Source organism: Propithecus coquereli, unplaced genomic scaffold, assembly GCF_000956105.1.
Source record: "Propithecus coquereli isolate 6110/MARCELLA unplaced genomic scaffold, Pcoq_1.0 Scaffold119, whole genome shotgun sequence".
Classification (NCBI taxonomy): Eukaryota; Metazoa; Chordata; class Mammalia; order Primates; family Indriidae; genus Propithecus; species Propithecus coquereli.
The window spans coordinates 8,252,834-8,273,801 of NW_012135969.1; the positions used below are offsets into that span (position 1 = coordinate 8,252,834).

Here is a 20,968-nt window from a genome sequence, read left to right on the forward strand (position 1 = left end):
ATCTATTGCTGTCTCTATGAATTTTCCTACTCTAGGTATTGCATATAAGTGAATCACACAATATTTATCCATTTGTGTCTGGCTTATTTCCTTTAGCACAATGTTCCCAGGGCTCATCCATGTTATAGCATGTACCAGAACATCTCCCTATAGTAAACAATAATGTATTGTCCACGTAAAAATTTGTTAAGAGGGTAGACCTCATATTAAGTGTTCTTACTGCAATAAAAAATAAAATATAAAAAAAAAAAAACCTTGGCCGAGTGCAGTGGCTCACGCCTGTAATCCTAGCAAAATGAATAAGCTAGAAATCTGCTGTACAACATTGTACCTGTGCTCAACAATGTTTGCTCACTTAAAAATTTAGAGGGTAGACCTCATATTAAGTGTTCTTACTGCAATAAAAAATAAAATATAAAAAAAAAAAAACCTTGGCCGAGCGCAGTGGCTCACGCCTGTAATCCTAGCACTCTGGGAGGCCGAGGCGGGAGGATTGTTTGAGCTCAGGAGTTCGAAACCAGCCTGAGCAAGAGCGAGACCCCGTCTCTACTAAAAATAGAAAGAAATTAATTGGACAACTAAAAATATATAGAAAAAATTAGCCGGGCATGGTGGCGCATGCCTGTAGTCCCAGCTACTCGGGAGGTTGAGGCAGAAGGATTGCTTGAGCCCAGGAGTTTGAGGTTGCTGTGAGCTAGGCTGACACCACGGCACTCACTCTAGCCTGGGCAAAAGAGTGAGACTCTGTCTCAAAAAAAAAAAAAAAAAAACCTTCAATCTTTTTTATGGTTGAGTAACATTCCATTGTATGGCTGTATCACAAACCTCTATAATTTTTAAATTAATGTTTTAATATCATATGTTGAATCCAGAACTTTAGAAGACCTTCCCTTATCAATCAATCTAAACAGCCCCTTGCCCCTGCCTCTCAGTTACCTTCTCACGTTACCATTGTTTTATTTTCTTCATGGCATTTTTCACTGTCTGAAAATATCTTATTTTTCAATGGTTCCAGTTTATTTCCAATCTTCCTCAACTAGAACATAAACTTCATGACAACAAGGTGCATAACTACATCTCCAGCAGCCAAATCAGTTCCTGTTGGGAAGGAGGTGTGCATGGAGGGAAGGGAAGGAAGGGCCAGAGAGAGCATGCCTCACTCTTACCTGGTACACTTGCAATGCACAGAATATGAGAGTTGCAAACAGAGAAACTGTCGAGGATGTTGCCTGGTTGAATAGCATCAATGATGATAACTTTTGTAGCTGAATGAGTACTGGTACAGATCCAGACTAGACTGGATAATTCTTCTTGATTTTTTAACTCCTTCTGCTGTTCCTGAGTAGACAAAGTAAGGAAAATGAATGTTTAAAATGATATGTGTGTACAAATATTCATACGGCTGTGCTGTTACAGTAAAGGGCAATACTATTTCAAAATTTATTTCCAGATTATTTGGAAGGATAAAAATAAAACTATCAATATTAATTAGTAGATTAAAAACCTGGCAGTTCGAGCAGATCAGTGATAAAAAATGGTCTATCACTGTGATTGCGGTAGTGATTACACAGGTGTACACATTTGTCAAAACTCTGACCTGTACCCATTTCAAGTGTACACTTTATTGTATGTAAATTATACCTCAATAAAACTGACTTACAAGTGTGGTGGGGGACAGTAAGCAAAGGCACAGTAATCCCAATTAGAAGTTGGACCAGAAGTAAATTCTAGACCAAAGAGCTAAACTAATGGTCTCATAAACCAGGTCAAATGTCAATGTACGCTTACCTTAAGTTCCTGATCTAACTTATCTAAGCTACTCTGAGATGCACTTCGCTGTTTACTGCCTTCTGTATCCAAAGCAGCAACATCCTTGTAAAATACACTTGCTCCAACAACAGAGCCACCGTCTCTGGTCTTCCCACCAGATAAATTGACTCCAACAGCACACCACAGCTTCTCAGGTGGGGGAAAAAGAAAAGAGTATTAAATCTAGAAATGTGAAGAAAACACTTTTCTTTTCACGTTTTCTTACTTTTCCTAAAATTCTAGTCATTTTCACTTTTTCTTAAAATAACTAATGGTTGTATACATAGGTATTTAACATAGTCTAAAACTATAAAATGAAAAATAGAAGTAGTATTTAAATTTTTTCTGGTTTTAGGAAAAAAAAATTTATCCAGAGTTTAAGAAATATCTCCTTTAACTTTACAATGAACTTACCTTCATTGATGTATCTTTTTCATCTAGAGGTCTGAGATAGACAGGCACAGGTAAATTTTTCATCTTATTTTCGCCTTGACCATTGGTTACCTAATGGTGGGGGGGAAAGCAAAAGACACACTTGTAAACCTCATTAAAAGTGGACTTCTTACAGAACCACTGAGACACGGGCAAGCACTGCTATTACAGATTTACTCCCTGAAATCAACTTTAAGTTGATTTTGTCATTCTTATTTGAAAAAATAAACAGAAAAATCAAGTAGCAATTAGATAAAATAAACAGGATACTATGGGAGGTCAGAAGAGAGGTACTAATTCACGTGCATGTGCACACATGTGTTTGTACGCAGATGTGTGAGTTTTTGAGGGGTAGGGCATATGGAGTAGATACGTAAAGTTCCTGAAGATCTGAACTAAGTTTTAAGTGAACAATTTGAAAGGCTCCAACCATGCCAATGGTTTTTAAACACTTTTAAACAATGATGCTTTTTTTTAAAAAATGAAATCTTCAAATATTAAAACAGAGCTGCTCTGGTTAAAGCGAAGCCGGGTCCCTCAAATTCCATGTACTTGACCACCCTGTTGACCCCTCTCCTCCTCACAGACTCAGAGAGAGGCATTTCATGTGAGCTCTATGTTGCTGGAAAACAGCCTGAAAACCACTGCCCTCTGTACTTCTCTAGACACGTGCCAAGTCCATGCAGCTTGAGATGAGCAGCGCTGGGGTGTGTACTGCAACTCCTTCACACCCAAGACACTCCCCTCACCCTGTTATTTCCCACAGATGCTCTTAACATGTTCACGTTACCTGTTTGTACTTCTGAGGCAGACTCCAGCCAAAAGCCTGTACTCTACCATCTTCCTTCTGAACATGTGCCTTTACCTGACGATACTGCTCTCTCTTTTGTTCTCTGCGTGAGGCTAAACTGGCTTCAGTTCTAAAAAGAAAAAAGATTTCCTTTTCAAGTTAAGTGAATATAACAGCTTTATCTCCCCTCTCTCGGCATAATAGCAAACACAACAAAAAATTACATGTTTTCAAATTAATTTATTCACATCAAAATAGCTTTAAAAAGTGTTACACTAAAGCTGGTCTTTTTAAGTATGTGCAGTGCCTGAGCTTTAACAGGTTAGCAAGCAGGCTGTTATGTTCAATTGAATCATCAGCCACCAAATTCCTATTAGGTTTTAGATGCTGGCCACATGAAAGGGAAAAATTCTTAAGTATTTTTGGCTCCTCCTTTTTTTATTCATTCAAGAAATATTTACAGAGAATTTTCTAATGCCAAAGCACCAGAAGTGACTAAAAGATCAATAAATCAGTATCTGCTTAGGAATATAATGTTGGTCAAATTTTAGATCCCACTAACTTGTTTCAGAAGACAAAAACAAAAAATGATTTGGTTAGCTTTGGAGCTATGCAATAAAATATTATGAAAATGATTCTGAAAATAATTTGCCTTTCTTTTGGCCATTTAAATTTTCATGAGGTGACTTGCCATGTATGCTGCAGTTAACAAATCTACCTATACGTCAGATACTTTATAGATACTGTATAATTTAATCCTAATATCTTTGAGATAAATTATCAGACTCATTTCACAAGTAGAGAAACTGGGGCTCTGAGAGGTTGATTTGCCGAAGAATACGTACATAATGAGTAGCAGCCTTAGGATAAAACCAAGTCCTTTTGACACCACAGAAAATGTTCAAACTTTTAGGATAAAGGCTCAGATAAGCCTTTAATGTTTCCATCAATATTTATCAATGCTGTCATATCAGCAAAAATGAGGCATTTAAAAAAATTCCTTTTCTTTATGAAAACTGAAATGCAATTTTTGTAAAAAATCCTGATGATAAGAAATTTACTTAAAGGTAGCCAAGTTACAGAAATAGTTTCCTTTTTTTTAATAGATCTGAATCCATATAGCTGATGTGATAAGGGGCAAGAGTATTTTGAACCATAGACTTATTTAGGGCATAACCATTAGTCTGGAAAATACTTACTCTTCACTAAGGAAATCAAAGGCTTTGGACTTATCCCCCGGGAGCTGAGATAAGGTGCTGCTCCTTTTCTTGACAGAAGGAGTAACATGAGAGGTGGGTGCATTGTACTTCAGATTAACAGGTGGTTCAGGCTTCTTAGTCGTATTACTTGAGGAGCTGAAAAGTCGACTGAAGCTAAACAGAAAAAAGTGTGTGTGTGTGACATGTACTGTGAAGAACAATCCATGATTTTCCACAAACTTTTATGCTCAAAAAAATTCCAAAGCACTTTTACAAGGCAATGAGTTAGAAACTGGCAAAAACAGTTTTTGTAGTTGCATGCTACAGGCTTAACAATAACTCACAGCCAAACTCAGACATTCAGGGACGAGAAACTATTGCTTAGAATGGCAGGCGCTAGTTCTCTAATTAGCAATTTCTGCAATGAAAGGAAGAAGCTCTTGAGTACAGGGAACTTCTACTGAATAAATAAAAGGGTTCCTTTAGCTAGCTCCTACTTGGTGCAATATAAAGATGGTTGTTAAACAACAAAGTTATAGCTGTATGATTTGAATAGAAGCTTAGTATGCCAGTTCTAGAAATAGTCTATTATAATAAAGTACTAGAACAGATATTAACACACATCTCATACATTTTCTGATAAAGCTCAATTTAAATAACTACTTTCATGTCCACTTTTTAAAAAATTTCCACTCCTATTAATCAGCAGATTCACCAAAAAGGGGGGGAGGTAAGTTTTAACCATAGTAAACACATAGTATTTCTGGCACAAACATAATTTAAGTCCAACATGTACAAATACTACTGAGACTCTACAACACTAAATTTCTTATCTTCACTTTGTGAAGTTCCTTACAATCACACACTCAGTGAAACAGTAACTTATTTAATGGGGATTCAGGTAATTAACAACTCTATAAATAACTCCCCCATTATTTTATTTAAATTTGGCAGAGGAGTGCACCAAATGCATAACCAACATGATGCAGCTTACGATAGCTTATCTTTTCTCCTCAAGAACAGCCTTACCGAGTTGGCACACTACATATCAAAAAGAAAAAATTCAGTTTAGCTATTTACCCCCAATATTTAAAAAAATTAAAGAAAAATGGACATAATAATCATTCATGAAAATAAATTATGACTGTAATCTTCTTATCCCAAAGTGCTGTTTAATGTCTTGTTTGTTTGTTTTTTGATACTTACAACTGCCAAATGCTTGACCTTTTTTTTTCCTGCATGGCTGGATTTTCTCGTGATGCCCTACATCAAAAAAAAAAAAGAAAAAGAAAAAGAAAGAAAAGAAAACGAAAAGAAAAAGAACAAAAGAAAGAAAGAAATGTGTTATCAGTGAGGTGTTCTAGCTTTCTACCTGAAGAACAAGGGACCCAAGAAGTTCATGGGATACACAGAAGAGAGTCAACAATTCAATTCAGTATACTATAATTACTTTGACTTACCATGTGTCAGTCAATCTGCTAAAGCTAATACTACTAAGATACATAAAATACCATCGCAGTCTAATGATTGAAGGTTGTTATCTGTGCTAGACAGATAGCCACTGTGCCTGAATAATATTTAAACATGTTTATTAAAAAGATATCCTCTAACTCTTCTGTTTATCAAAATATTGCCTTATAAATCCCTGTCTTTATCTAAAAGTCATAGCATTTGTACTCTCAGCTCCCACAAAATAGCCTGTAACCTTACCATTCTGATGGGTCATTTTTCACAGGACTAAAACGTCTCTATCACTGAAAAGATGGCCAGGGAAGGGAAGAGGATAAACTGGAGTGACAGATAATTCAACGAAATTTCAGATAATAAGACATTCCAAACTGATTTAATAAGGTGGTAAGAATTCTACATCATGCTCAGAGCTCCCTTTTCACTTTTTTTTTAAGAACTAAATTTAAAACATCTTTTAATTCAATGAACAAGTTAAAAGTAAGGTACTATTTCACTTGTTGATTACCACTTGGCTGCTAAGAGTTAAAAATAGCAATGAAAAGTGGAGTCCGCCTATATGCTTTCAGTTTTTAAAATATTTATTCATTGTTTATTTAATATCCATTAAATAATGCATTTAAAAACATACTTCTTAGTTTATTAGTTTCCTTATCCAATCTGATCTCCTTCCTTCTCAGCAGCTATAAACAATTACAACTATAGAAAATTGCAAAATGTGTTACACAAAATACTTCGTTCTAGTATGGCACTGGTAAAGGATCCATAAACTAATAAATAATGTAATCTTAAGAAAGTAAAAGTTGGAGGTCAGAAAATATGCTTATAAACTTAAAAACAATGTATATTGCTATTGGTAAATCTGATGTGACAATCCAAACTCAAAAATATGGGTAAATTACGGGGCAACTAATTTATAAACTTTTCATGAATCTCTTTCTAAATTGAAGTAAGGAATACTGTTACTAAAAATATGACCACTAGATGGCAGCATTAGGTGAGATTTAAGATCCAATTGACTGAAAGAGGTCAATGGAAGGTATACTTTGCAATGAATAGTTTGAAAATGGGGGAAAAAATTCAAGCAATAGTATTTCACAGGAAGACACGGGGTAAAAATAATTTATTTTCCTGTGTTGCATATAAAATCTTGATTTTTTTTCCTGACATCACTGCAAAGGAAGAATCAATTTCTATTTTTTTGAAAAATGACCATCATTCCTAAATAATAATTGCCTTTTGGAGACTGTGGGAACGTCCTCCAAGATCCCTTACTGGTCTAAAAGGCACCTACTTTGATCATACAGTTACTAATTCCAGCTGTTACTTTAGAAAGTGTCTCCTAGTAAACAGAGAAAGGGGCTTGGACCCCCAAGGCACGACTCTGGTCCTGAGTGAAGTAATATTCAAACCTACAAACCAATAGTAGGACAACACTCTAGAACTCATACCGAATCATCTCTGTCCATCGAACAGCTTCTTGAAGCTCCATCAATCTCTCTTTATACTGGTTTCTCTCCATGAGAACACGGGCCATTTCTACTCTAGTAAACCGCTTCCTCTGGGCTGTGGGAATATCACTCTATAATGATGAGAAGATGACAGATCACTCTGGGAGCCTGTATATGTTTTGGTGTTAATCTCAGACTTAAGCAAAATCTTTAGGCTTTTAAATATTCCTCAGTTACTAATCTAATAAATCACTTAAAGAAAAACGGCCCTATAGGAAATCAAGAAGTGGGGATGGGGAGAAGGGGAGGGGTAAAAACCTACCTAACAGGTACAATGAACACTACTTGGGTTATGGGCACACTAATAGCCCTTACTTAAGCATTACAAAAGCTACCCATGTAACAAAAACATTTGTATCCCCCTTAACATTTTGAAATTAAAAAATTAAAATACAAAGCTACTACAAATAAGAAGAAAAGAAAAGAAAAGTAGCCTTATAAAAATAGAATCGACAAAGAGATTTAAATAATCACTTATGACTGAAAAGATAAAAGGTAGGCCATTTAATTTCTGAATGTAAACACAGATATTTGAACATATTATAAAGGAATTACAAAGAATAAAGCATACAAATTTCAAATAAAACCAAAAAATTTAACTGTTATCTATGTAGATTTAATATGTTCTTATAAGTTCCCCCTGGAAATATTGCCCTAACATTATTTTAAATTCATGTTCTGTAACAACTGTCATTCAGAAAATAGTTACAAGTTAGGTTCCAAAAGAGGTTCATTTATCTCAAACTAGCAATCCATATACACACCCAAGGCCAGCATAAAGGGTAAACTTATTGCCTAGTTACCAAGGTACCCAACTATCCAAGTCAATAAAACACCAACAGAAATACAACAAGATAGAGACAACTATATTAACCAGAATTATTCTTAGAATAAAGGATGTGAGTAAGTCTACTTTCTTCTGATGCTGATTTCTGAAGTCTTTTCTGGGAAAGAAGGTGGGTCTAACTGTAGAGCTTTTGTTTTCCTAAATGGAATATGTACATTTGGGATCAAAGCTGAAGGGGTTAGGATAGTAAAAAGAGGCTAAGCTTAGCCTTCAGCAATTTTCCTCCTTTGTTTTCCTGCCACAGAACTTGGCCTCTCCTTTAAATAAAATGATAAAGGATCTTCAATTTGCAACACAGCAATCCCACTGCTAGGTATATACTCTAGGAAAACCATTGCTTCTATACATCTGGACACTTGTACTATAATGTTTGTAACAACAGCATTGTGACAGTAAAAAGCTAAAGACTAGGCCGGGCTCACGCCTGTAATCCTAGCACTCTGGGAGGCCGAGGCAGGCGGACTGTTTGAGCTCAGGAGTTCGAGACCAGCCTGAGCAAGAGCGAGACCCCGTCTCTACTAAAAATAGAAAGAAATGATCTGGATAACTAAAAATATACAGAAAAAAAAAATTAGCCGGGCACGGTGGCACATGCCTGTGGTCCCAGCGACTCGGGAGGCTGAGGCAGTAGGATCGCTTGAGCCCAGGAGTTTGAGGTTGCTGTGAGCTAGGCTGACGCCACGGCACTCACTTTAGCCAGGGCAACAGAGTGAAACTCTGTCTCAAAAAAAAAAAAGCTAAAGACTAAATATACTAATACATTAACAGGAAAAAAGATACATAAATGACAGAATATTTATAGAATGGGGTATCATAAAGCAGTGACCATGAATGAACTATAGCACTATATACAACATAAGTGAGTCTCAAAAACATACAACTGAGTAAAAGAAGTCTCCAAGACTAAATACGCCTATAGTACAAAACACAAAAAACAATGAAAACTAAGCCATATTTTATAAAGATACATATATGTGATATAATAAAACTATTTTTTTTTTAAAGTTAAGCAAATGATAAATATAGGACAGTGGTTTCTTCTGGAGGGGAGGAGCACAGAGTAGTTTCAATGGTGATTTTCTAGTTCTTAGATTGGATGGTAGGTTCATAATGTTAACTTATTATGGTCTATAACTCACATATGTTACATATATTTTTGTATGTATCAAATATATTTAAAACACCCATTAAAAAAAAAAAACCTCAAGCTTGACCTTTGACCTGAAAACACCTGATATAAAAATGATAATCTAGCTATCAACAGAATTGACAGTATGCTAATAATACTGACAAGAAGTTCGTATTTATTCTTTTGTATTTCTTTAGTATTTATGTATATTGACAATAATAATTGTCTAGTACTAAAGTTGGCTAATTGGCTAGTACTAAAGTTTTAGACTTCAACTTTTTATGTTTAATACTATTAAACAATTTTTATTATTAAGCTTTCACATTTCTAAATCAAAATTTTAAACAAAACAATACCAATGGAAAAAAAAAAACAAATATCCCAGTTGGTCCTTGAACTTGAACATGCAAAACACAGGTCAGAGCACAGAGACACAGGGAAATGAGCACGTCCCATATAGCTAGAAAGTAAGCTTGTGGATACCATGTAGAAGCATGAGCTATTCCATTCATGACCGTAAACAAGTCTTCTGACTTTTTAAAATCTTTATAATGCTATATCCAAAGCTTATGTAGCAAGATTTTCCCAAAATATCAAAATGTGGTAAAGTAAGAAAGAAAGTCCAAAATTGTAAACCTACATCATCATCATCTTTTGCTTTTTGCCTTGCATCTTCAGCTTCTGCACGAGCTCTAGTGGGGAAAAAACAAAACATGTTATTTGGATTGAGTTCCTCTTTTCAAAAAAAATGAAAGAGTAGGTCAACAATTTTAACTACGACTAAAGGATTATTTTTCTTTTTCCAAACAGGGTATTTAGCTGCCTTCATTTAGTGGAATGTTATCATAGCACTGTTTTCAGAAAAAAACAGGTATTATAGAAAGCTGAGTGAAGGAAAATAATCAATGTGTTTAATTTCCTTATTATCAAAACAAAGACGTTTGAACAGTTCTCTCTTTTCACATCATGACAGTCATGAAAGATGGCAGGCTAGTAACCGGAGGGGCCTGCTCACAGCAGAGGCAACCAGCCAGGGCACTTCCAGGCTCGGTGGGCTGAAGGCGTCTGTCTCAGAGTTACAGCTGTAACCCTCTGTGGTACGACTGACGAAGAGTTTGGTGTAGAACAACATAGCCAACACTTACTTCCTAAGCTCTTCCTCCAATTCCCTGTTCTTTTCCTCCAGCTTCAGTTTGGCTTGTTTCACGGCCTCCAGCTCCCCTTGCAGCACGTCCTTCTCACAGGTCAGTTCATCCACTTTTGCTATCAGATCATTCTTCACTACATTCAAAGCATTTCTAAGAAACACATATTTCAAGTGTGTCATTACAAATAAATATTCTTTTCATCTTTCGACTTACTCCTTTGGGGACTAAAGTAACTGTACAATCATAAAGCTGAGTAACTGAATACTTCAAGACATTCTATCTGATATTGCTCATAGATAAAGGCAAAACAACATAAAGCAACTAAGGTCTAAGTTATTACTCTTCCCACTTACCAAACAAAGAATAAATGGATAAAGCAAGACAGATAAAGCAAGACAATTAATAAAAAGTCAGAATTAAGTAAGATTACCCTTAAAAAATAGCATTCATTATCTCAGGAGTGAAAAATAGAAAAAAAATAGCATTCATAAGGCTACTATTGTTAATAAGTTCTGAAAAGATATTACCCAATCAATAAAGTTATTCCTTGATGTTACCTTTAATAATTAGTGAGAAAACAGCCTAAATTGGAAAGTCTAAGCAGTCTACAGTGAAGGAAAAAAATCTAAGATCCAGTTCCTCTGGGTACAGTGGGCATAGGACCTTGTTACAGCTACATCCTGTCTTGGATGTACACAAATGTTCCAAAGTTGCTGTGACGCGGCAAACTTGCAAAGGGACATAGTCACTTTTCCACATTACTGAGGACCTGTCCCACTAAATGTGCTTGAGGGCCTAAGATTCCCCAGATTGTACCCAAGAGCTTGTAGCTATGGGGGACAGCTCTGAAGAGGTGGGCCAGGTACAGATCAAAACATTTGTGCAGAAATAAAAGAAAACCCAGGAAAAGAGGTAAGAAAATAGACACATCTCAGGGGAGGGAGCAAAGTAAGTGTAGGACACATCCAGAAGATTAAGAGAAAGGCATGAATACCTGTGGAGTAGAAATAAGGTGAAGATCTGCGTGTCTGCAAAAAACAGAGCAATGAAACATACCTGTATCAGGGCATTGTAGGGCCCATTACCTATTTGTGTAGGTGAGTGTGTATGTGTAAACACATGCAGAAAAGGGAAGAAAGATGGGGGATGAAGACTGCCTGAGTGCGGCGTTAAATTGATGAACTGCCGTTGACTTGGACAAGAAGAAAATTCTATATCTTTTGTTCCTTTTTAAAATTTCGTATACAACTTACTTGGTTTCCAACAGTTGTGTATTTTCTAATATAAGATTCTCAACTTCACGACCCATTCCTATCAAAAGAAAAAGGATAAAGACTTTGAAAACAAATTTATCAAAAATTAGATATATTTATAATATAATAAGCTATAGTCACACATTTTATTTTAGAAACTTTTATCTGTCCTTTAGTAATCTTATTTTGTCTATAATTTCATCTGACATATCTACTTGTATGGATTATAAAATTATAAATAATTATGCATCATAAAACTAAGCTAAAGACTTTGTTGGCTAATTATTCATATCTGTTAGTCTATATTTTTATTTCTCATAGATAATAAATATTCTAACAATATTCTAGCATAACTTAGGGAAAAAAAAGAACAGCATTAATATGGATTAGGAATTGTTCCCAAATCACAGTTGATATTGTAGGCTTTTGCCTAAAACTTAGATCTTATTCATAGAGAACAGGCAGAAACAAGGCCAGAGAAAGACAGAACCCCAAGGCAGATGAAACCTTACCAAAGAAATTATGGTCTTAAAGCCCATGCATTCCATGTAAAGCAAAAACAAAGAACAAGAAATGTTTTATGTAAGAAACAGCATGAAAACAGATTATTAATCTATAAAGTTTTATGCATGATATGAAAAACATCTGGAATCACAATGTTATGATTTAATGCATAATGATGTGCAAAAGACAGAAACAAAGATGATTTCCTTCATTTGTAAGGATGCTCTCTAATATACCTAAAAAATGCTTCACCAATGCTTTCTCACAACAAAATTAAATAATTGACTGAAAACCCAAAATCAATACAAACTTTCCTTCAAAGTGTCAATTATGAAATGATAATATTCAGTTGTCACTTTATAGAGCTGTGTTTAATATTTTAATGAGTACTGTAAGATAGGCATAGAGAGCATTCAATGCAAGATCTAATGGAATTGTCCCTAGAGAGAAGAAAGCTATTTAATTTGCTTCTCATAAAAAACTAAAGAAATGAAATAACACACTAGGGAATATCACTCAGAAAACAAAAAAAACAAAGCAAAACAAAACAAAAAATCACACCGCTCCCTCATCCCAAGAAATTGTGAGCTAATGTTGGAAAATCACATACAATGGGATAAGTAATATTCATAACCCAGGTAAACAGGAAGGAAATATTTCTAAAGAAAACTACATAAGGCAAAAGAGTTAACATGCCCCTCTATTTAAAAAAACGCAATATTCTAATTGATTTAAAAATTATTTAAAGCAAACAAAACCAACCCAAGAATGCTAAAACTTTATTTAGTGTTCACATATGTACTTATGTTTTGTATTATAATTTTCTCAAATATTCTCAAAGACCAGGGGACATCTACCAGGAAGAATTAAACATCAGAAGTAGTAGCTTATTTAATCATCTGTGTATTCTCCACAAACTAAAAAAATAAACAAATAAAACTGAACTAAAAAAGTTTCCAAATTCCAACTCCAAAATGATTTCTAGCAAAATATTTGCTTTAAACACTAATGTTGACTTTTTAATAAAGTTATAGAGACAGAAGAAATAGAGTTTAGACTGGCTGAAAAAAGTTTATATAATAACTGTTTGCAATATACTCTCAAGCATCTATATGAGCATAAAAGCTAAAAATATACGTAGGGCAAAAAAAAAAAAATAGTTGAGCAGAAAAAAATGATGAGAAAGCACTAAATGAGAACAGCAGCCAAGAACACCTAGCTTAAAAAACAGTAACATTATTCAAAAGCATACACACCAGAATATTCCCCTAGGTAAGCAGCCCAAGAGAAAAATGAATGAGAATCTCAATTAGGTTATTTTCAGAAAGCAAGAACAAAACTCATTTATCTTAAAATGAGAGAGAGGAGACAAAGAAATTGAAAAGATGTAGAGAAACCATTAACTAAACACAATAAAGTGTAAATACTAACAGGAAAAAACTGAAATCTGTACTATGAGAAACATATCCTATAGCATAGTTTCTAAAGTTTATGTTGAATTTACAAATTCCCAATGAAAAGTTCTCTAAAAATCTAGTGAATAAATTTAACATCTGATCAATAAGATTATCCAAAATGTTCATTTTGAAAAGTACCAATAAAAACAAACTCATTACAACTATAAGAAAAACGTAATTTGAAGTGGCCTCATTTCTATTCAAGACTTAAGCCCAACATAAACTTAGATCTAACATATTTGGAAAAGTTACCTACTAAAAACAAGAAAAAAACCTGCCTGGCAATTCCTGAAATCGTATTAGTCTCATTTGGATTTTAGTATCAATTCTCAAGCAAGTTCCATAGATGGGTTTCAGAGTTACCTGGTAATTGCTTGAGAATATATGTACCACTTTATCTAGTTCTGTACGTGCATTTTTCCAATGGTACAATGCTCTCTTACAAATTCTCTTGTAAAGGATTTTTAATACCAAAAGGTAAAGAATCACAGATTTAGACGTGAAACAAAACTGTTAGAACTATTTAGTAACTCCATTCACTTAGTTGCTATGTGCTAAAGACGCAACAGTAAAAACAAAAGACACAGTTGTCTTGGCCACATTGAGCTTATTGTCTTTCCAGGGAGATAGGTACATTAAAAATGACAGTCAAGTATAAAGAGCAACATAATAAAATGCAGTGCCATGAGAATACTTTCAGGGACAACTGAGCTTTAATTAGAGGATCAAGGCAGAATCCCTGGAAGATGTATCATTTAAGCAGAGGCAAGAAAAATAGATATATACATGTATTTAGGAGAAGGAACGAACACGCCTTGGTGATTAGCTATGAGGGAAGAGTGAGAGGTCTAGGATGGAGAGATGAGTGGATGGCAAGGCTACTCATTCACTGAGATGGTACATGTTGGTACAAGAGCAGCCTTGGGGGACAGGACAATAAAGATGACAAACTGAGTTTCAAGCATGTCAAATGTAAAGTCCTACAAATCATCTTAGGGGTGTCTAGTAGGCAGTTTAGAAACAAGTCTGGGACTCTAGAAAAAGATCTGGGGTGGAGATGAAAACTTGGGAGTAGTACCCGTGAAAACCAAGAAACAGTGAGAGCAAATATGGTATCCAAAACAAACAAGGTGGCCTAGGATAGGAACAAAGGCTGTGGATCCTGCTAAGTTGACTGGAAAGGAAGAGTCAGAGGTAAGAAAGGATGCAGGCAAGTGTAGTATCACAGAAACCCAGCAAAGAGCATTTTAAAGACAAACGTTATTGAGAAGTCATGTGAAATAACTGAGAAGGAACCACTGGATACAGCAAACAAAAAGGTTGTTTCAGGCAAGGTGAGTATGGGGGAGAACGTCAGATTGTAGTAGGATGAAGAGCAAGCAGGACTGGCAAAGTCCTGCCAGTTAAGGTAGCCACACTTTAAAGAAGTCTGTTTTATTCACTGATCTATCACAAGTATCTATAACAGTGCCCAACTCATAACAGACACCTCATCAACATTGTTGCATAACTGTAGTCCCAGCTACTCAAAAGGCTGAGGCAGGAGGATCACTTGGGGCCAGGAGTTTGACACTAACCTGGACAACATAGCAAGATTGTTGTCACACACACACAAAATAATATTGTTGCATAAAGGCCTGACTAGAAATGGGAGGTATGTGAGTGATGGGTGCTAGGCAGTGAGGATACAGGGTTAGAGGAAGGCAGTATTTTTATTTTTAAATGGGAAAACCTAAACATATTTAAATGATAATGGAAAGAAATCGATAGAGACACGGAAGTTAAAAATACATGAGATAATTAAGGGAAAGAAAATCTCAAGAGTAGGATGTTTGAATGTATGATCTAAGTTCTAGAATGTGACTTCAGTCACTCATGGGGAATGAGTGACTAAAGTAAATGGAGAAAAGGGTCACTGAAAATAAGAAAGTCAGGGGATGAGACAGCAATCAAGATAAAGGACAAATGTTGGGATTATCTCTTTTAAATTATTAAAATCAGAAAAAAGTAATCTAAGTACTAAATCCATGTAAAATGATTAAAAGAAAGTAATATCCAGCAACAAGAGAAAGGTTTTAAAATAATATGGTAATTAGAAAAATGAATGAGTTATAGAAATGGACTGTGTACTTATTTATCAACCCAAGCACAATCAAGGAATCTTGGGGAACAATTTTGTTGGCTTAACTATATTCCATTTCATGAGTATTACCTCAATTGCTATCACTGAATTGCACAGAAGAGAAGCGAAGGAACAAATATGTTTCCTGAAAACTTCATTTAACATCTTTGACCAGTTGGGCGCAGTGGCTCCCGCCTGTAATCCTAAGCAGGCCGAGGCAGGAGGATCGCTTGAGCTCATGAGTTCAAGACCAGCCTGAGCAAGAGTGAGACCCCATTTCTACTAAAAATAGAAAAATTAGCCGGGTGTGGTGGCGCATGTTTGTAGTCCCAGCCATTCAGGAGGCTGAGGCAGTAGGAGGATCACTTGAGCCCAGGAGTTTGAGGTTGCTGTAAGCTAGGCTGATGACCCTGCACTCTAGCCTGGGTGACAGAGCAAGACTCTTGTCTCAAAAAAAAAAAAGCCCCAAAAAACAAAACAAAACAAAAATCTTTGACTAAAGGTATTCATGTAGATATAAGTCACTAAACTTAAGGTAATAAAATACTCTAATCTAGAATAGTCTAGTGATAAATATAGCAATATCTGCAAGATGGAAAAGATAGTTTAGAGTCTGTTTCTTGTCTTCAAAGTGGAAAACTAAAGCATCAGGATTTTGCTTTTAATCTACTATGCTTAATATTTTCTGATTTTCAGAAAATACTTGATTTAAGAAATCACATTTTTTTCTTTCCCCTGAAGAGACAGGGTCTCACTCTGTCACCCAGGGTAAAGTGCAGTGGTGCGATCATATTACAGCTCATTATAAACTTGAACTTCTGGGCTCAAGTGATACTCCTGCCTCAGCCCCAGAGCAGCCAGGACTACAGGTGCACATGCCCAGCTAATTTATTTTTTTGTAGACATGGGGTCTCATTATGTTGTCTAGGCTGGTCTCAAACTCCTAGCCTCAACTGATCCTCCTACCTCAGCCTCCAAAGTGCTGGGATTATAGGCATGAGCCAACGTACTTGGCCCTTTCTAATTCCTTTCTTTATTTCAAAGTATTACAGGGTACAAATAATTTTGGTTATATGGATCGCTTTTATGATGTTTGAGTCATGGTTATAAGACTCTTCCTAATTCTCCTCACTACTGGATTATGAGGCAACATAGTGTACAAATTATATTCAAAAGGGTTTCATTCTTTTTTTAAAATTGTAAATTTTTTCTTTAGGCTAGTCAAGTAAAGCAGTAGGAGTGGAGAAGGAACAAATCTGCAACTGGTTGTGATCAACTAGTTGTGAACACCACTGCACTTGGACCAGCCAGTACTTCACTCTTATTACTATAAAGAGGCAGCATAAAGGAATTTTGGGAGATGCTGTATATTGATTCTGGTGGTGGTTACACAACTCTATGCATTTGTCAAAACTCAAGAAGTTGTATACCAAAAAGAGTGAATTTTACTATACTGAATATAAATTTTTAAATTCTTCTAACATTATTTGCACCCATCCCTCAAGTTTGCCAGGGAGAAACCAATTAAATCTTAAAAGAAACTTTTCATGTAAAATTTGATGTTAACTAAAATTAAAGTGTAAATTTAAATGTAAAAATGGAGTATTCCTTAAGAATTAATCTTTCCTAGCCCTCCTTAAGAAATGTAATTCACTCGATTTCTTCCAAAGTTTTACTTAGACTTTAATAGTGGCAATCTCTTTATGTCTAACTAGAAATAGTGATACACACATAGTTTCAATCTCTTCTACTAGATAGACCTTGAGACACAACTTGTGTTTCCTTCTAAAAATACTTAACAACATCATAATTAGCAATCAATAAATTTAACATACATTAATGGAAGCAATGTCACTCCACTCAATATTCGGAAGAACTGACAAACAGTACCTTTTGAGAACAGTGTAGGCTGTGCTATAATTAATTACACTAATAAGTGTAAAATTTTTGTAGCCCAGTATCTATTCCAAAGGCATAAATTTTTAATTCTATATAGTTTTCAATTTCTATAGGATCTTAAGTTTTAAGAAAACTATACCAAAGCTAATTCACCTAAGAATCATGTAATTACTGCTGAAAGGAACTTTAGAGATCACCTAGAGAAGGCACTGGCAAACTTTTCCTGTAAAGGGCCAGATGGTAACTGTTTTAGGCTTTGCGGCCATATGATCTCTGCCACAAACTACTCAACTCTGCTGTTGTTGGGCAAAAGCAGCCACAGACAATAAGTAAACTAACGAGGGTGGCCGTGTTCGAATAAAACTTTATTTACACATACACAGGTCAGGTGGATTTGGCCCATGGAGGCACAGTTTGCCAGACCCCTGAACCAGAGTCCAGGTCCTTCATTTTACACAAGAAGAAACTAAGGTCCAGAAAGATTAAGTTATTTGGCAAAGGTCACCAGCCAAATAGCAAAAGAGTCAAAAGCAGTATTCTTTTCAAACCATGTGTTCTTCAACAACGCAAACTTTAAAATGATTATATTTCCCATAGAGCTAAAACATAATAATCTGTGAAAGCTCAGAAAAATAAAGTGTTATAATTTTTTAATTAAGGTCAACAGAATTTAATGAAATTGATTTAAGCCAGGAACTAACTATCCATCAATCCAAACACACACACACACACACACACACACACACACACACACACACACACACACCACCGTGTCCCTATGTATAATATCTGTCTTGGAATACTGCAGAAGTTCAATAAACTGTGTTATTTGAATTCAAAACACAAACTTAAATGCAATTCAATTTTAGGCATATCCATATGTGAAGATGCTTCCATTTAAAACTTTCATGATCTCAAAAGAATATGTTCCTAGTAATTACCTGTAAGGGTAGTAACCCTGTACCACTGAGCAGTTAAAGACATTTTAAAGGAATTTTCAATTAGATAATTTTTAAAATCTATTTTTAAAACAGTATGATACTTCTTCAGATGAGCTGCCATACCTAGTAAATCTGCTCCTTCATCCACATCTCCAATTAGGCCTGAGCCCGCTGAAGACAGTTCTTCAAAGAGAGATTCTGTATTGCGATCAAAAGCTTTGTTCTCTATGCCTTTGGTGGGAGTGCTATGCAACAAAAACAACGAAACCAAATCAACAAATTAGAAGGACTTTTTGACAGTTGAAAATGAATACAGTGGACTAAGCTACAAAGGAATTTCCTACCTATATAATTTACATTTACTACAAAATATAATTTTAAAAGATTTCTCCAAGGTTTCCTAAGGCATTCCCAATAAGCTCCACAGAGACAACTGGTAAAGAAATTATAGAATGTTTTTGTTGTGAGATCCCAGCAAACACAATAAGGGCGGCTGCTTTGCTCTGTACTAGGTGCTAGTCTAACTGCTTTCCATAGATTACCTATTTAATATCACATCTACTGCACAAAGAAGGTGCTGCTGTTACCCCAATTTTACAGATGAGGAAACCAAAGAGGTTAAGAAATATGCTTGCCAAGATCATTCAGCAAATGAGTGAAAAAGGCAGGATTCAAATCTAGGCCATTTGGTTTCAGAATCTTTGATCTTTTTTTTTTTGAGACAGAGTCTCACTCTCTTGCCCGGGCTAGAGTGCCATGGCGTCAGCCTAGCTCACAGCAGCCTCAAACTCCTGGGCTCAAGCGATCCTACTGCCTCAGCCTCCCGAGTAGCTGGGACTATAGGCATGTGCCACCATGCCTGGCTAATTTTTTCTATATATATATTTTTAGTTGTCCAGATAATTTCTTTCTATTTTTTTTTTTTTTTAGTAGAGACGGGGGTCTCACTCTTACTCAGGCTGGTCTCAAACTCCTGACCTTGAGCGATCCACCCGCCTCCGCCTCCCAGAGTGCTAGGATTACAGGCGTGAGCCACCGCACCCGGCCTCAGAATCTTTGATCTTAACTACCATGTTATATGTTGTCTGCTATAATTTAGCATGGCTTTTTAATTTTTCTTTGAAGAACAATTTTTTAAGGACAATTTGACAATATCTATTCAAGTTTAAAATGCAAATACCTACTGACCCAAGAATTTTATGCCAAAAAAGTCCTACAAAAACCTTGTCACAAGAAGGCAATTATGCATGTAAAGGATGGTCAGAGTAGCATTTTAATACTGGCAAAAAAACTGAAATGACCTACACAATCATTAATAGATGAAATAAGTTACAGATACAAAAAAGTTTTTAACTTTATGGTTAAAAACATTAAAATAGAACTTTATAAACTAAAGAAACTCATTACACTAAAGTTTTTTTTTAAAAAAACAAAGCTGTAAAGCTGTATATTGTAAGCCCTTTTTTATAGGAGCATGGAGGGGAATGGGGAAGTGTGTATGTTTGTGCCTCAATGCTATAGTAATAGGAAAACTCTGTACAGGATTTCCAGTTAAACACTGTAAACTGAACATAGTCATTTATCACCTAATAAATAATTCTGAAACCTAACAAAAATGACAGTTAAGAAATTAGAAAGGTATACATCTAAAAGGGAATAGAAAAAGAAATTACAGCAGATGAAATGTGAACAAAATTCTGTAAGATGGAAAACAGACGGACAAATAGTAGACACTGATTTAACAGACCAGAGAAAGCTGAAACCTAAGCCATCGGGGCTTAGGGAAGAGGTCAGTATGCTGCCAGATCCCTGCAAGGCCTCAGACTTGAAAGTACTAGCAACTTCGGAGACAGCATGCCATGCGGAACACGAACCAGAGAATGGGATAAAAGACTGCGTGAGAGGCAGGACGAGACCTAGGTGCAATCCTCCAGGAGAGGGAGACCTCCCTTCTCTCAGCACAGCTCCCTGAACAACGGAAGCCATGTTTAAATGTTACAGGCAGGAAACTGGAGAATCAGCGTTACCTACTTAAGTATGAGGAAAACAGCCACAGAACACCAATCCTCCATTACAAAAGAAAGAGCCCAAAACAAAAGAGAACATGTGTGACAGAGGCACTAAGAACAAAAGAAGATAATGCAGGCAGCAGCACCAAAAAACAAACACAAACCTTAATTTTTTTCAGAATAAATGTTGTTTCCATAAAAGAACAGCAGGGTGATATAAAAAATAATCAACCAAGAAAAAAACTTAGGAAAATCAAATCAATGATGGTTTAAGGAAATCTGTCAGAAATTAGAACAAAAGTAAAAGAGATGGAAAAGAGGGGGAAAAAGAAATTATGAGGATCAGTCCAGGATTTTCAATATATACCTAACAGGTGTTCTAGAATGAGAGTGGAAGAAACAAAAATAGGGAGAAAGAGAATTTCTTAGAACTGGGAGATATGGATTTTCA

General features: G+C 35.6%; 1 protein-coding gene across 4 annotated transcripts in view; it reads right to left on the reverse strand.

The window, feature by feature from the left end:
* Positions 1-20,968, reverse strand: part of SPAG9 (sperm associated antigen 9) — a 131,441-nt gene that overhangs the window by 23,350 nt on the left and 87,123 nt on the right. For all 4 annotated transcript variants that reach the window (XM_012662618.1, XM_012662592.1, XM_012662609.1 and 1 more), the window contains 11 exons: positions 18,632-18,753; positions 11,586-11,643; positions 10,330-10,482; positions 9,825-9,876; positions 7,149-7,279; positions 5,437-5,493; positions 4,231-4,404; positions 3,032-3,161; positions 2,224-2,313; positions 1,789-1,956; positions 1,167-1,338 (listed from right to left, as the gene is read on the reverse strand). In XM_012662618.1, the coding sequence (XP_012518072.1) occupies positions 1,167-1,338; positions 1,789-1,956; positions 2,224-2,313; positions 3,032-3,161; positions 4,231-4,404; positions 5,437-5,493; positions 7,149-7,279; positions 9,825-9,876; positions 10,330-10,482; positions 11,586-11,643; positions 18,632-18,753 (1,307 nt within the window). The remainder of the gene's footprint in view (positions 1-1,166; positions 1,339-1,788; positions 1,957-2,223; positions 2,314-3,031; positions 3,162-4,230; positions 4,405-5,436; positions 5,494-7,148; positions 7,280-9,824; positions 9,877-10,329; positions 10,483-11,585; positions 11,644-18,631; positions 18,754-20,968) is intronic.